Source organism: Petromyzon marinus, chromosome 53 (genome assembly GCF_048934315.1).
Source record: "Petromyzon marinus isolate PM22_M1 ecotype Great Lakes invasive population chromosome 53, UKy_Petmar_22M1.pri1.0, whole genome shotgun sequence".
NCBI classification, from domain to species: Eukaryota; Metazoa; Chordata; class Hyperoartia; order Petromyzontiformes; family Petromyzontidae; genus Petromyzon; species Petromyzon marinus.
The window spans coordinates 642632-657172 of NC_133719.1; the positions used below are offsets into that span (position 1 = coordinate 642632).

A 14541-nucleotide genomic window follows, 5' to 3' on the forward strand; every position below is an offset into this window, starting at 1 on the left:
TTGCTATTGATGCCCCCAGGGTCTGGAATGCTATTGCCAATAAACTGCAACTTGAATCACTATGAGATCTTCACTCAAAACTGCTCTAGAGGAGTTGTACACCCATAGCTGCCACTGCTATTCAGTGGCCTAAAATATGGCTCTAGGGTTTAGTGTTATAATTTATTTATGTAGTTTATTGTTAACAATTCGGTCACAGTCCCTATGATCACTGTTACATTGCATTTATGGCTTTTATTTTGGTGATTTAGCAAAAGTTTTTTTGGTTTGGCCATGTTTTTGTTTATTGTAGTACGGAGTTAGATTTATGGCCTAAACCTTAGTTGTCTTCTTTGGTTCTTTCGGTAAAGTCACGTCGAATGAGAATAAAATAATTAAATAAAACAATTAATACTCGTTGGTTCTATTCGGTAAAGTCACGTAGGTAAAAAATAAAACAACAAAAATCACGACGTTTCGGCCACAACACAAGCGGCCTTCATCAGGTGAAGGGATCAGGCTGTCTCGAGGACAGCGCTGGAGTGGAACACAGCCACGCTCAGACCGCGACCTTTAAGCTGTGTGCGAGGAAACAAGGTGCCTTGACAAAGGAATTAGCATAAAAAATAGCATTTGATTGGCTGACTTAGCATAGAGGTGGTGTACATGCGGGTGCACATGCCGGTTGGCGCGGGGGGGGGGAGGAGGGGGAGTTTATCTATTGATGGTGTGAAAGGGGAATTTAAGAGCTGTGAAAATTTGGGGTACCACTATTTGAAAAATATACTGTACCATTGAAAATTAGTTTAATGTTTGGTTCGATTTAGAACATCTTTCCAATGGTTGCTTAATTTGAAACCATCTTCTCGGTTGAAATTGTGTCTGCGCTTGTAGATCTGAATTGCCTCGTGAACAAATCTCTGATAAAAGCCCGTGGATTTGCAAAGAACCTTGGTATCGGAGAAAATTATATCGTGATCCCCCACAGCGTTGTAACAGTGATCAGCTACGGCAGAAGAATTCGTTTTGCCGTGTTTCAAATCTGATTTGTGCTCGCGAATTTGGTCAGAGACATGTCGCTTTGTCTCCCCGATATAGCAATCACCGCAGGTACAACTGAATTTGTAAACCCCGGGGTACTGTAAGTCAGGAATGACATCCTTAACGGATGGGATCAGATCACGAATTTTGTGTACTGTATTGAACCTGACCTGGATCTTGTGTTTGTTTAGAATTTTGGAAATCCTTTTAGTAACGCCTGCTATATATGGTAGTGTGATGGTTTTGACCGGAGTATCAAGTGGTTGTTTCTGTATGGAGGGAGAAACAGCTTGGCGGATGGTACGGTCAGAGTATCCATTCCTTTTGAGGGTCAGGTGTACATGTTTTAATTCACTGGTCAGGTGGTGTTGGTCCGAAATGCAATGAGCCCTATGGTATAAAGTTTTGATGAGAGAATTCTTCTGGGCTGGGTGGTGGTGGGAATCAGGCTTCAAGTAGGAATCCGTGTGGGTGGGTTTCCTGTAGACAGAATGCCCCAATGAGCCATCAGGTCTCCTCTCAAACAGAACATCCAAGAATGGTAGCTTGCCATCTTTCTCCACCTCCATGGTGAATTTGATGGCGGGATGTCTGGAATTGATGTGGTGTAGGAAAAGGTTCAGAGCTGGGAGGCCATGTGGCCAAATGACGAAAGTGTCATCCACATATCTCTTCCACAGGGAAGGTCTGAGGGTGGAAGTCTGGATGGCGTGTGATTCAAATTTCTCCATGAAAATATTGGCTATCACTGGTGACAAGGGGGATCCCATGGGGGTACCCTCATTTTGTTTGTAGAAGGAGCCATTCCAAGTAAAGTAGGTATTGTTGAGGCAGTGCCTAACCAGTGCAGGTGTATCGGGGTCTAGTCCATGTTGGACCAAATTTTCAATTATTTCAATGGTATCAGGCACTGGGACCTTGGTGAACAAAGAGACCACATCGAAGCTGACAAGGATATCGTCAGGGGACAGTACAACGTCTTTGACCATAGAGACCAATTGGGCTAAGTTAAGTACTGCTGAGGCGGTCTTGCCATTGAAAGGCAGCAAGGTATCTGACAGAAAACGGGCCAGTCTATAGGTAGGGGAGTTGATCGTGGATACGATGGGTCGTAGTGGGGTGCCTTCTTTATGAATCTTGGGAAGACCATAGAATCTAGGGGGTCTTGCAGCAGAAGGTTTTAGGGAGGGACATTTAGTTGGGTCGATTAGGGAGGTCGAACTTGTGATGATCTTGTTGGTTTTTATTGCTAGGATATTGGTAGGGTCATTTTTAATTTGAGTAACTTTCATCGTTGAGCAGATTCTGGATTTTGTTGTATGAATCTTTATCCATAATTACAGTAGTGTTGCCTTTATCGGCTGAGAGGATGACTATATCACTTCTGTTTTTTAAATTCGCGAGTTCAGAGCGTTCATTTTTGCTGATGTTACTAATGGCTTTCTTAGCATTCTTAAGAATAGTGGCTATTTCAGCTCTCGCAACGTCTGCTTGGATGTGTCCCACGCCTTTGAAGGCTACATCGACCTGAGAGATGATATCATCTACTGGTATGTGTTTTGGGGTGACAGCTAAATTCAGTCCCCTAGCCAGTACTGTTTTTAGATTGTCCGAAATCGGGGTGCTACTCTGATTAATGACGATTTTGTTAACGTCTAGTTTTGTTATATGTGGAACTGGGTTCTTCTTTGATAGGTGGTTGAATTTAGAAATCAGGTTAGCTTTACATTTGACTGAAAGTGAATCAGCAGAAGAAGCAGTCATGTTGTCTACGTGATTCCAATCAGAAGGTGACATTTTTTGTGTTAACATTAAATGAGCTTGTAGGAGAGTCCTGTCTAAAGTGTCGAGTTCAAATCGGAGTAGCCTTATCCTCTCTGAGATTAAAGATAGGCTGGCCTTAAACAGAATCTGTTTAGAATTCGGAGAAGATACAGCAGCAGAAGTGAGTGTGAAAGCGATGGGTATTACCTTGTGATCGCGACATCTTTTGAGGAATGTCAGCGTCTCGATGAGCTGTGACTTCTTGTCCCGTTGTCTGTTAAAAGCTCTAACAGATAGGTGAAAGCCCTCTCCGTAGAGGTTATCAATTCTAGATTTAAAGCTTTTGTGACTGCAAGGACCCATACTCTTTGGTTCTATTCGGTAAAGTCACGTAGGTAAAAAATAAAACAACAAAAATCACGACGTTTCGGCCACAACACAAGCGGCCTTCATCAGGTGAAGGGATCAGGCTGTCTCGAGGACAGCGCTGGAGTGAACACAGCCATGCTCAGACCGCGACCTTTAAGCTGTGTGCGAGGAAACAAAGTGCCTTGACAAAGGAATTAGCATAAAAATTAGCATTTGATTGGCCGACTTAGCATAGAGGTGGTGTACATGCGGGTGCACATGCCGGTTGGCGTGGGGGGGGGGGGGGGAAGGAGGGGGAGTTTCCCTATTGATGGTGTGAAAAGGGAATTTAAGAGCTGCGAAAGTTTGGGGTACCACTATTTGAAAAATATAAAGTACCATTGAAAATTAGTTTAATGTTTGGTTCGATTTAGAACATCTTTCCAATGGTTGCTTAATTTGAAACCATCTTCTCGGTTGAAATTGTGTCTGTGCTTGTAGATCTGAATTGCCTCGTGAACAAATCTCTGATAAAAACCCATGGGTTTGCAAAGAACCTTGGTATCGGAGAAAATTATATCGTGATCACCCACAGCGTTGTAACAATGATCAGCTACGTGACTTTACCGAATAGAACCAATGAGTATGGATCCTTGCAGTCACGAAAGCTTTAAATCTAGAATTAAAACAATTAAATTATCATGACGTTTCGGCCACAACACAAGTGGCCTTCTTCAGGTGAAAGGAACAAACCTGTCAGGACGACAGGTAAGCCCGACCCCACCATCCAGGTGAGCCCAACCCCACCATCCAGGTGATCCTGACCCCAACATCCAGGTGAGCCCGAACCCCACCATCCAGGTGAGCCCGACCCCACCATCCAGGTCAGCTCTACCCCAACATCCAGGTGAGTTCGACCCCACCATCCAGGTGAGCCCAACCCCACCATCCAGGTGAGCCCAACCCCACCATCCAGGTGAGCCCAACCCCACCATCCAGGTGAGCCCAACCCCAGCATCCAGGTGAGCCCAACCCCAACATCCAGGTGAGCTCTACCCCAGCATCAGCACCAGGGGTCGCCTCACCCCCGCGTGGTCGCAGACTTTGCCTGTTTCAGGAGCTCAGCGGAGTTTGGTTTACTGCATGACGGTTTGGGGGGCAGACCTTCATCCAGCAGTGGAAGATGCTGCTCCTGCCACTGCTGCTGTTACTGCTGCTTCTGTTACTGTCGCTGCTGCTGCTGATTCGGATGCCCCCCCCCTCACGTGACCATCGACCTTTGACTCCCCCCCCCACCCCCTCCCCATCCACCCCCAGGTGACCATTGAGGTGGTGAGCAGCCCCGAGATGGAGCTGGACCTGGTGACCGGGGCCGGCCGCCTCGATTGGCCGGAGCCGCGCGGCGACGCCGCGGCTGCCCAGCTGGCGCCCCGCTGGCTCCTCCAACTGTGGCAGAGGTCGCTCGAGGGGTCAAAGGGCGCCAAGGCCGGCGGGCAATCGGATTACAGCTACTACGAAGAGGAGGATGGCGAGGATGATGATGATAATGTGGGGTACGGGGACGGTGCGGACGATGGGGCCTTTTTTGGGTCACGCAGACGAGGCCAGCAGATGGTGAGCATCGGGGAGGAGGAGGGGACTACTCACGAAGACGACGACGGTGATGATTATGGTGAGTGCGTGCGTCTGTGCATGCGTCTGTGCATGCGTGTGTGTGTGGTGGGAGCAATGGCGCAGCGGTTAGGATGCCACGCTACGAATCTGGCGACCCAAGTTTTATTCCCCGCTCGCGACTACCAACACCAGTGATGATGATCTGAAATGGTCCTGGGCCTCCCCTAGGTCGACTCAGCTTCAAATGAATACCCGGTACAGTGTATAAACATCGCCATTCGGTAGGCAAAGGCGGTCGGGCGTGGTGCGGGCCACCCACCCCCTGCATATGCCGCGCTGGCTTTGATAGGCACAACTCGCTAACAGTACTTGTCCCAATGGTCTGTGTGGGCTACACGGGGGATCTTTGTCTTTCTAGGGGGGCGGCCCGGGCTGCTCGGCCAGCAAGACGCAGGCCTGCCCCTGTAGCACCACAATGCCAAAGATAAAGATCCCCCGTATAGCCTCAACATATTGTTGGAGCAAGTGCTGTTATTGAGCACCTATGAAGGTTGGCACTGAACGCGAGGAGGTGGGTGGCCATCAACTACGCCCGGCCGCCTTTGTCTGCCTAGTGGCGATGTTTACACATCGCACCACCAGGTACTGATTTGAGTCGATATAGGGGAGGCCCAGAACCGGTTCAGATAATCGTCACCGGTGTTGGCCGTGAGTGGAAATCGAACTCGAGTCGCCGGGTTCATAGCGCAGCGCGAAAGCCGTTGCACCACAACAACAACGACAGTGGTTAGAACGGTGGGTGGTGGTGGTGCTGTGGTGTGGTGCTGCTGGTGTGTGAGTGACCGCGTGCTGTGTTGCAGGAGACGCAACGTCACCTCCACCAATCACGGAGACACGGCTCAACAACACCGGTGGGGCCACGCACGCAATGCCAACACCACCCCCATCACTTGCCCCATCACTAGCCCCTATCACTACCTCCATCACTACCCTGATCAACCCCATATCACTAATCCCCATCACCGCCGCCAACACCACCCCCATCACCATTCCGAACACTGCCGCTTTCACCACCCTGATCACCACCAACTAACACCACCCCCAACACCACCCCCATCACTTCCGCCATCACTACTGCTACCGGTAATACTACGGGTGGTGGCGGCGGTGGTGGTGGCGGTGGTGCCGTTGTCTCCGCAGGGGCTGACAGCTGTGAGCGGTGGGCGCGATGCGAGCGCGGCACGGCTCTGCGCCCGTACGTGCGCCGCGTGCTCGCCGAGCTGCCCTCCTGCCCCTGCGTCTACCCCCGGCAGGTCGCCTACGGCAGCGCCCTCATCCCAGAGCCCCCCGAGTCGGGGGCAGCAGCGGCGGGGGGAGCACTGGGGGCAGCTGAATCTTTGGATTCATTATCACGGTCGCAATCGCCGCCGCCCTCCTCCTCGTCCTCCTCGTCCTCGTCCCCGCCACGCCGCGCTCGCTCCGTGCGCTGGCGCGACGCGAGCGGCCCTCACGAGCGCCTGGACGTCTACAAGCCCTCGGCACGCTACTGCATCCGCTCCGTCCCGCACACGCAGCCCGCTCCCTCGTCCTCCTCCTCGTCGTCACCGAGGCACCGCCGCCGCCCGGCTCCCACCCACGCTCCTCCTCCTCCTCTTCCGCCGTCGTCGCCGCTGCTGGCGGCTCAGCAGTGCTGCTACGACGCGGCGATGCGCCTCGTGACTCGGGGGCCCGGCGCGGGCACGCCCAGCCTGGTGAGCGCCGACCTCTCCCCCGAGCTGCACCGCCGCCTCGACGTGGGGCCGTGGCTGGCGTGCCGCGGGGACTGGAGCCGCTACAACGCCGCGCGACCACCCAACAACCGCCGCGGCTGCGCCGAGAGCCCCCGGGACGCCGACTTCGACCGCCTCCTCGGGCAGGCCGCGGACTTCTGACTCTGCTCGTGCGTGGGTGGGGGAGATGGAATTTATACTGGAGGAGGAATCCGATGAACTGTGAAGCTCTTTTTCACGGATGTTGGGTAAAGGGTGGGGGGGTGGGTTGGATCACGGGAGTGTTTTGAAGGGTGTATGTGAGAGAGTGTGAGTGAGCGGTAGTGTAGCGGTTAGCGCGCTGCGCTATGAACCTGGTGACCCAGGTTCGATTCCCGCTCACGGCCAACACCAGTGACGATTATCTGAACCGGTCCTGGGCCTCCCCTAGGTCGACTCAGCCTCAAATGAGTACCTGGTGCGGTGTGTAAACATTGCCACTAGGGAGACAAAGGCGGTCCGGCGTGGTGCTGGCCACCCACCCCCTCGTGTACCGTTCCGGCCTTCATAGGTGCTCGCTAACAGCACTTGCCCCTACAGTCTGTTAAGGCTATATGGGGGATCTTTGTTTTTTGATCTTTGTGTATGAGAGAGCGTGAGTGTATGTGTGAGAGTGTGTGAGAGTGTGAGAAAGAGTGTGTGTGAGTCCCATCGGTGAGCTCCTCCGGCAGGCAAGGCAGCGTTGGCTGGGTCATGTAGCCAGCATGCCCACCGCATGCCCCAAGCAGCTTCTGTTTGGCCGCATAGGGGGGATAAACGGGCACGACACGGGCTAGAGAAGAGATGGAGTGATGTGGTAGAGGAGGACGTGGAGCTGAGTGGACTTGCCGATGACTGGTACCATCGGTGTCAAGATCGGCCTCTATATAGAAGCCTCGTGAAGGACGCTTCTGGGCAGTTGGAGACAGTCGCCCTCCAGCAACAATGGAGGGCAGAGGAGGGACGCTCACACCAACGAGTGGAGCATTGGGTGGCTAAAATACAGCAAGTTGGCACAGTAGGGGACACAGCTGGTGCATCTGCCAGTCATCTCAGTCAACCTATGGCACCTGGGTCTGTCACGTGACCTGTCAGCGAGCTTTCTATGCTTCACGTGGCCTCAAAGTGCACCTGGCCTGGCACAGGCGCTGTGGTGACATCACTGTCACTTCATGGCGAATTGGAGGTATTGGTGAGAAAGTGAGAGTGTGTGAAAGAGTGTGAGTGAGAGTGTGTGAGAGAGTGTGTGAGAGTGTGAGAGAGTGTGTGAGAGAGAGTGTGAAGTGGGGAGTGGTGGTGTAGCGGTTAGTGCGCTTCGCTAAAAACTCAGCAACCCGAGTTCGATTCCCGCTCACGGCCACGAACACCAGTGACGATTATCTAAACCGATCTTGGGCATCGCCTAGGTCGACTCAGCCTCAAATGAGTACCTGGTGTGATGTGTTAACATCGCCACTGGGGAGATAAAGGCGGCCGGGCTTGGTGCTGGCCACCCATCCCCTCGGGTACCGATCCAGCCTTCAAAGGTGCTTGCTCACAGCGCTTGCCCCAACAGTCTGTTAAGCCTAAACGGGGGATCTTTGTCTTTGTGTAAATGCTGACATGTGAATGAATGTTTGATATCCGTGTCTCAGTGTCTTTGTCCGAGTGTCCGTGACCCTGTCTCCTCTGTCTGTGCCTGTCTGTGTGTGATTCCTAAGTCTGTGTGTGATTCAGGGTCTCTCTCTCTGTGCTTCATAAGTCTGTGTGTGATTCAGTGTCTCTCTCTCTGTGATTCCTAAGTCTGTGTGTGATTCAGTGTCTCTCTCTCTGTGCTTCCGAAGTCTTTGTGTGATTCAGTGTCTCTCTCTCTGTGCTTCCGAAGTCTGTGTGTGATTCAGGGTCTCTCTCTCTGTGCTTCCGAAGTCTGTGTGTGATTCAGGGTCTCTCTCTCTGTGCTTCCTAAGTCTGTGTGTGATTCAGTGTCTCTCTCTGTGATTCCTAAGTCTCTGTGTGATTCAGTGTCTCTCTCTCTCTGTGCTTCCAAAATCTGTGTGTGATTCAGTGTCTCTCTCTCCGTGATTCCTAAGTCTGTGTGTGATTCATGGTCTCTCGCTCTGTGATTCCTAAGTCTGTGTGTGATTCAGTGTCTCTCTCTCTCTCTGTGATTCCTAAGTCTGTGTGTGATTCAGTGTCTCTCTCTCTCTCTGTGCTTCCTAAGTCTGTGTGTGATTCAGTGTCTCTCTCTCTCTGTTATTCCTAAGTCTGTGTGTGATTCAGTGTCTCTCTCTCTCTCTGTGATTCCTAAGTCTATGTGTGATTCAGTGTCTCTCTCTCTCTCTGTGATTCCTAAGTCTGTGTGTGATTCAGTGTCTCTCTCTGTGATTCCTAAGTCTGTGTGTGATTCAGGGTCTCTCTCTCTCTCTGTGCTTCCTAAGTCTGTGTGTGATTCAGTGTCTCTCTCTCTCTGTGCTTCCTAAGTCTGTGTGTGATTCAGTGTCTCTCTCTCTCTGTGCTTCCTAAGTCTGTGTGTGATTCAGGATCTCTCTCTCTCTGTGATTCCTAAGTCTGTGTGTGATTCAGTGTCTCTCTCTCTCTCTCTGTGATTCCTAAGTCTGTGTGTGATTCAGTATCTCGCTCTCTGTGATTCCTAAGTCTGTGTGTCATTCAGTGTCTCTCTCCATCTGTGATTCCTAAGTCTGTGTATCATTCAGGGTCTCTCTCTCTGTGATTCCTAAGTCTGTGTGTGATTCAGTGTCTCTCTCTCTCTCTCTGTGATTCCTAAGTCTGTGTGTGATTCAGGGTCTCTCTCTCTGTGCTTGCTAAGTCTGTGTGTGATTCAGTGTCTCTCTCTCTCTGTGATTCCTAAGTCTGTGTGATTCAGTCTCTCTCTCTCTCTCTCCCTGTGATTCCTAAGTCTGTGTGTGATTTAGTGTCTCTCTCTCTCTGTGATTCCTAAGTCTGTGTGTAATTCAGTGTCTCTCTCTCTGTGCTTCCTAAGTCTGTGTGTGATTCAGTGTCTCTCTCTCTCTGATTCCTAAGTCTGTGTGATTCAGTGTCTCTCTCTCTCTCCCTGTGATTCCTAAGTCTGTGTGTGATTCAGTGTCTCTCTCTCTGTGATTCCTAAGTCTGTGTGTGATTCAGTGTCTCTCTCTCTGTGCTTCCTAAGTCTGTGTGTGATTCAGTGTCTCTCTCTCTGTGATTCCTAAGTATGTGTGATTCAGTGTCTCTCTCTCTCTGTGATTCCTAAGTCTGTGTGTGATTCATTGTCTCACTGTGTGCTTCCTAAGTCTGTGTGTGATTCAGTGTCTCTCTCTCTGTGCTTCCTAAGTCTGTGTGTGATTCAGGATCTCTCTCTCTCTGTGATTCCTAAGTCTGTGTGTGATTCAGTGTCTCTCTCTCTCTGTGATTCCTAAGTCTGTGTGTGATTCAGTGTCTCTCTCTCTGTGATTCCTAAGTCTGTGTGTGATTCATTGTCTCTCTGTGTGCTTCCTAAGTCTGTGTGTCATTCAGTGTCTCTCTCCCTCTGTGATTCCTAAGTCTGTGTATCATTCAGGGTCTCTCTCTCTCTGTGATTCCCAAGTCTGTGTGTGATTCAGTGTCTCTCTCTCTCTGTGATTCCTAAGTCTGTGTGTGATTCAGGGTCTCTCTCTCTGTGCTTGCTAAGTCTGTGTGTGATTCAGTGTCTCTCTCTCTCTCTGTGATTCCTAAGTCTGTGTGATTCAGTGTCTCTCTCTCTCTCTCCCTGTGATTCCTAAGTCTGTGTGTGATTTAGTGTCTCTCTCTCTCTCTCTGTGATTCCTAAGCCTGTGTGTGATTCAGTGTCTCTCTCTCTGTGCTTCCTAAGTCTGTGTGTGATTCAGTGTCTCTCTCTCTCTCTCTCTGTGATTCCTAAGTCTGTGTGATTCAGTGTCTCTCTCTCTCTCCCTGTGATTCCTAAGTCTGTGTGTGATTCAGTGTCTCTCTCTCTGTGATTCCTAAGTCTGTGTGTGATTCAGTGTCTCTCTCTCTGTGCTTCCTAAGTCTGTGTGTGATTCAGTGTCTCTCTCTCTGTGCTTCCTAAGTCTGTGTGTGATTCAGGATCTCTCTCTCTCTGTGATTCCTAAGTATGTGTGTGCTTCAGTGTCTCTCTCTCTGTGATTCCTAAGTCTGTGTGTGATTCATTGTCTCTCTGTGTGCTTCCTAAGTCTGTGTGTGATTCAGTGTCTCTCTCTCTGTGATTCCTAAGTATGTGTGTGATTCAGTGTCTCTCTCTCTCTCTCTGTGCTTCCTAAGTCTGTGTGTGATTCAGTGTCTCTCTCTCTCTCTATCTGTGCTTCCTAAGTCTGTGTGTGATTCAGGATCTCTCTCTGTGATTCCTAAGTCTGTGTGTGATTCAGTGTCTCTCTCTCTCTCTCCCTGTGATTCCTAAGTCTGTGTGTGATTCAGTATCTCGCTCTCTGTGATTCCTAAGTCTGTGTGTCATTCAGTGTCTCTCTCTCTCTGTGATTCCTAAGTTTGTGTGTCATTCAGGGTCTCTCTCTCTCTGTGATTCCTAAGTCTGTGTGTGATTCAGTGTCTCTCTCTCTCTCTCTGTGATTCCTAAGTCTGTGTGTGATTCAGGGTCTCTCTCTCTCTGTGCTTCCTAAGTCTGTGTGTGATTCAGTGTCTCTCTCTCTCTGTGATTCCTAAGTCTGTGTGATTCAGTGTCTCTCTCTCTCTGTGATTCCTAAGTCTGTGTGTGATTCAGTGTCTCTCTCTCTCTGTGATTCCTAAGTCTGTGTGTGATTCAGTGTCTCTCTCTCTCTGTGATTCCTAAGTCTGTGTGTGATTCAGTGTCTCTCTCTCTGTGCTTCCTAAGTCTGTGTGTGATTCAGTGTCTCTCTCTCTCTCTGTGCTTCCTAAGTCTGTGTGTGATTCAGGATCTCTCTCTGTGATTCCTAAGTCTGTGTGTGATTCAGTATCTCGCTCTCTGTGATTCCTAAGTCTGTGTGTCATTCAGTGTCTCTCTCTCTGTGATTCCTAAGTCTGTGTGTGATTCAGGGTCTCTCTCTCTCTATGCTTCCTAAGTCTGTGTGTGATTCAGTGTCTCTCTCTCTGTGCTTCCTAAGTCTGTGTGTCATTCAGGGTCTCTCTCTCTGTGCTTCCTAAGTCTGTGTGTCATTCAGGGTCTCTCTCTCTCTGTGCTTCCTAAGTCTGTGTGTGATTCAGGGTCTCTCTCTCTCTCTCTCTGTGCTTCCTAAGTCTGTGTGTGATTCAGTGTCTCTCTCTGTGCTTCCTAAGTCTGTGTGTGATTCAGTATCTCTCTCTCTCTCTCTGTGATTCCTAAGTCTGTGTGTGATTCAGGGTCTCTCTCTCTGTGCTTCCTAAGTCTGTGTGTCATTCAGGGTCTCTCTGTGCTTCTTAAGTCTGTGTGTCATTCAGGGTCTCTCTCTCTGTGCTTCCTAAGTCTGTGTGTGATTCAGGGTCTCTCTCTCTCTGTGCTTCCTAAGTCTGTGTGTGATTCAGTGTCTCTCTCTGTGCTTCCTAAGTCTGTGTGTGATTCAGTATCTCTCTCTCTCTCTCTGTGATTCCTAAGTCTGTGTGTGATTCAGGGTCTCTCTCTCTCTGTGCTTCCTAAGTCTGTGTGTGATTCAGGGTCTCTCTCTCTGTGCTTCTTAAGTCTGTGTGTGATTCAGGGTCTCTCTCTCTCTCTGTGATTCCTAAGTCTGTGTGTCATTCAGGGTCTCTCTCTGTGCTTCCTAAGTCTGTGTGTCATTCAGGGTCTCTCTCTGTGCTTCCTAAGTCTGTGTGTGATTCAGGGTCTCTCTCTCTCTGTGCTTCCTAAGTCTGTGTGTGATTCAGGGTCTCTCTCTGTGCTTCCTAAGTCTGTGTGTTATTCAGGGTCTCTCTCTCTCTCTCTGTGCTTCCTAAGTCTGTGTGTGATTCAGGGTCTCTCTCTGTGATTCCTAAGTCTGTGTGTCATTCAGGGTCTCTCTCTCTCTCTGTGCTTCCTAAGTCTGTGTGTGATTCAGGGTCTCTCTCTGTGATTCCTAAGTCTGTGTGTGATTCAGTATCTCGCTCTCTGTGCTTCCTAAGTCTGTGTGTGATTCAGGGTCTCTCTCTCTCTGTGCTTCCTAAGTCTGTGTGTCATTCTCTAAGTGGATGAGAGGCCTGGGTGGGGGGGGTACCGTGTCACTTGCTATCCCCCGAGCACGAGCTTCCCGGTTCGACTCCGTGGGGCTGCCCCCAGGCTATTATGAGTCGCGGTGACCACGGCAATCTCTAACTACGCTGCGGCCGCCTCACTTGCGAGCGGGGGGCGGTCACGATCTCTGCAAAACATCGCTCGCAAGACGTTGGCCATCGTGTGCCGCCCGCGTCACGGTCAACGTTTCTTTTTATGAACGACGATCCAGAGAGTTGATTCCATTTGGGGTAAACGGACAGCAGCAGCAGCAGCCGCCACATCGCTCCCCTCCGGCGAGAACCCGGCAGGAGCCTCGTGAAAAGCAGCGAGCGGTAGTCGTGTGTCTCGAGCTTCTTGTCCCGCACCTCCCATTAGCGCGGTTGGCTATTCATTGTGCGAAATAAGTTCAACATACACTACACTATACACTACAATACACACTACAATATACACTACTATAGACAACACCACTATACTAAATTAAAAACGAATTTCTTTAGAACTGCTTGTTTTGTTTAGCTTGTTGTCCTTCCTCAACACCTCCGATTAGCCTTGTTGGTTACGTACGGTGCGAAATAAGCTCAACATACACTACACTATACACTACGCTACACACTACACGATACACTATACTACACTACTATACGCGATACCACTTTAACTAAATTGACAAACTAATTTCTTGAGAACTGCTTGTTGTGTTTAGTTTGTTGTCCTTCCCCTGCACCTCCGGTTAGCGTGGTGGGCTACGGTGCGAATTAAGTTCAACATACACTACACTATACACTACAAGAGCATTGAGACTCGCCGAGGCTGCCCTGGGTTAGCGGGTGGAACAACAACAATAATAATTTGTTGTAAAAGAGGGGAGATAGGGAGGTTATGATTTGATAAACACTGTACAATAAATTATTATTGTAAAACCTGTGGTTGTTTATATAGTTTTATATGTCACAAACACACACAAAGATCCCCCGTGTAGCCTTCAACATACTATTGGGGCAAGTGCTGTTCGCGAGCGCCTAGAAATGGCAGCACAAACCACCACACATGGCCGCATTTGTCTCCCCAGTGACGACTTTTACCCAATGCACCAGAAACTCATTGGAGTCGACTTCGGGGAGGCCCAGGATGCTTCAGATCATCGTCACTGGTTTCGTTGGCAGTGAGAATCGAAATCGGGTGACGTGGTTCGTAGCGCAGCGCGCTAACCGCTGCGCCACCACTCACCACAGACAAAGATCCCCCGTGTAGCCTAAACAGACTGTTGGGGAAAGTGTTGTTAGCGAGCAGCACCTATGAAGGACGGGGGGGGGGGGTGGCCAGCACCACGCCCGACCGCCTTTGTCTCCCCAGCGGCGATGTTTACACACCGCACTCGGTACTCATTTGAGGCTGAGTCGGCCTAGGGGAGGCCCAGGTCCGGCAGCGGGAATCGAACCCGGGAGACCTGGTTCGGAGCGCAGCGTAGCGCTAACCGCTGCGCCACCACTCCCGACAGTCGCACACACGGGCACGCAGCCCCACTGACCCAACACACAAAGACCCCCCGCGAAGTCGCCACGGGCTGTCGCGGCAAGTGCTGTTGGCGAGGGCTGTGAATGCCGACGCAGCACACGAGGGGGTGGGGGCGGCCAGAACCACCACGCCCGGGGACTCATTCGAAGCCGAGTCTACCTTGGGGAGACCCAGGCCCGGTTCAGAAAAACGCCACTGATGGTAGCCGTGAGTGGGAACAGTCACAAGTTTCCTCGCCGAGAGCGCTAACCACTGCGCCACCGCTCCCCGCTTTACGCACCATCCATGGCACCCCCACACTCCATCACCACGCGCACATGCGCGCTAATGAGATCCACATGGGCACAACCCAACCGCTCGCAG

At 50.5% G+C, this 14541-nt stretch overlaps 1 protein-coding gene across 2 annotated transcripts in view; it reads left to right on the forward strand.

Moving 5' to 3' along the window:
- LOC116953855 (isthmin-1-like) overlaps window positions 1-14541 on the forward strand; it is a 58303-nt gene that overhangs the window by 32969 nt on the left and 10793 nt on the right. The window contains exons 3-5 of one of the 2 annotated variants that reach the window (XM_032974123.2): window positions 4450-4804; window positions 5607-5657; window positions 5947-6685. In XM_032974123.2, coding sequence (XP_032830014.2) covers window positions 4450-4804; window positions 5607-5657; window positions 5947-6677 — 1137 coding nt within the window. In that variant the 3' untranslated portion in view covers window positions 6678-6685. Of the gene's footprint in view, window positions 1-4449; window positions 4805-5606; window positions 5658-5946; window positions 13586-14541 lie in introns of those variants that run through there. The other variant, XM_032974122.2, reaches the window with a different exon arrangement.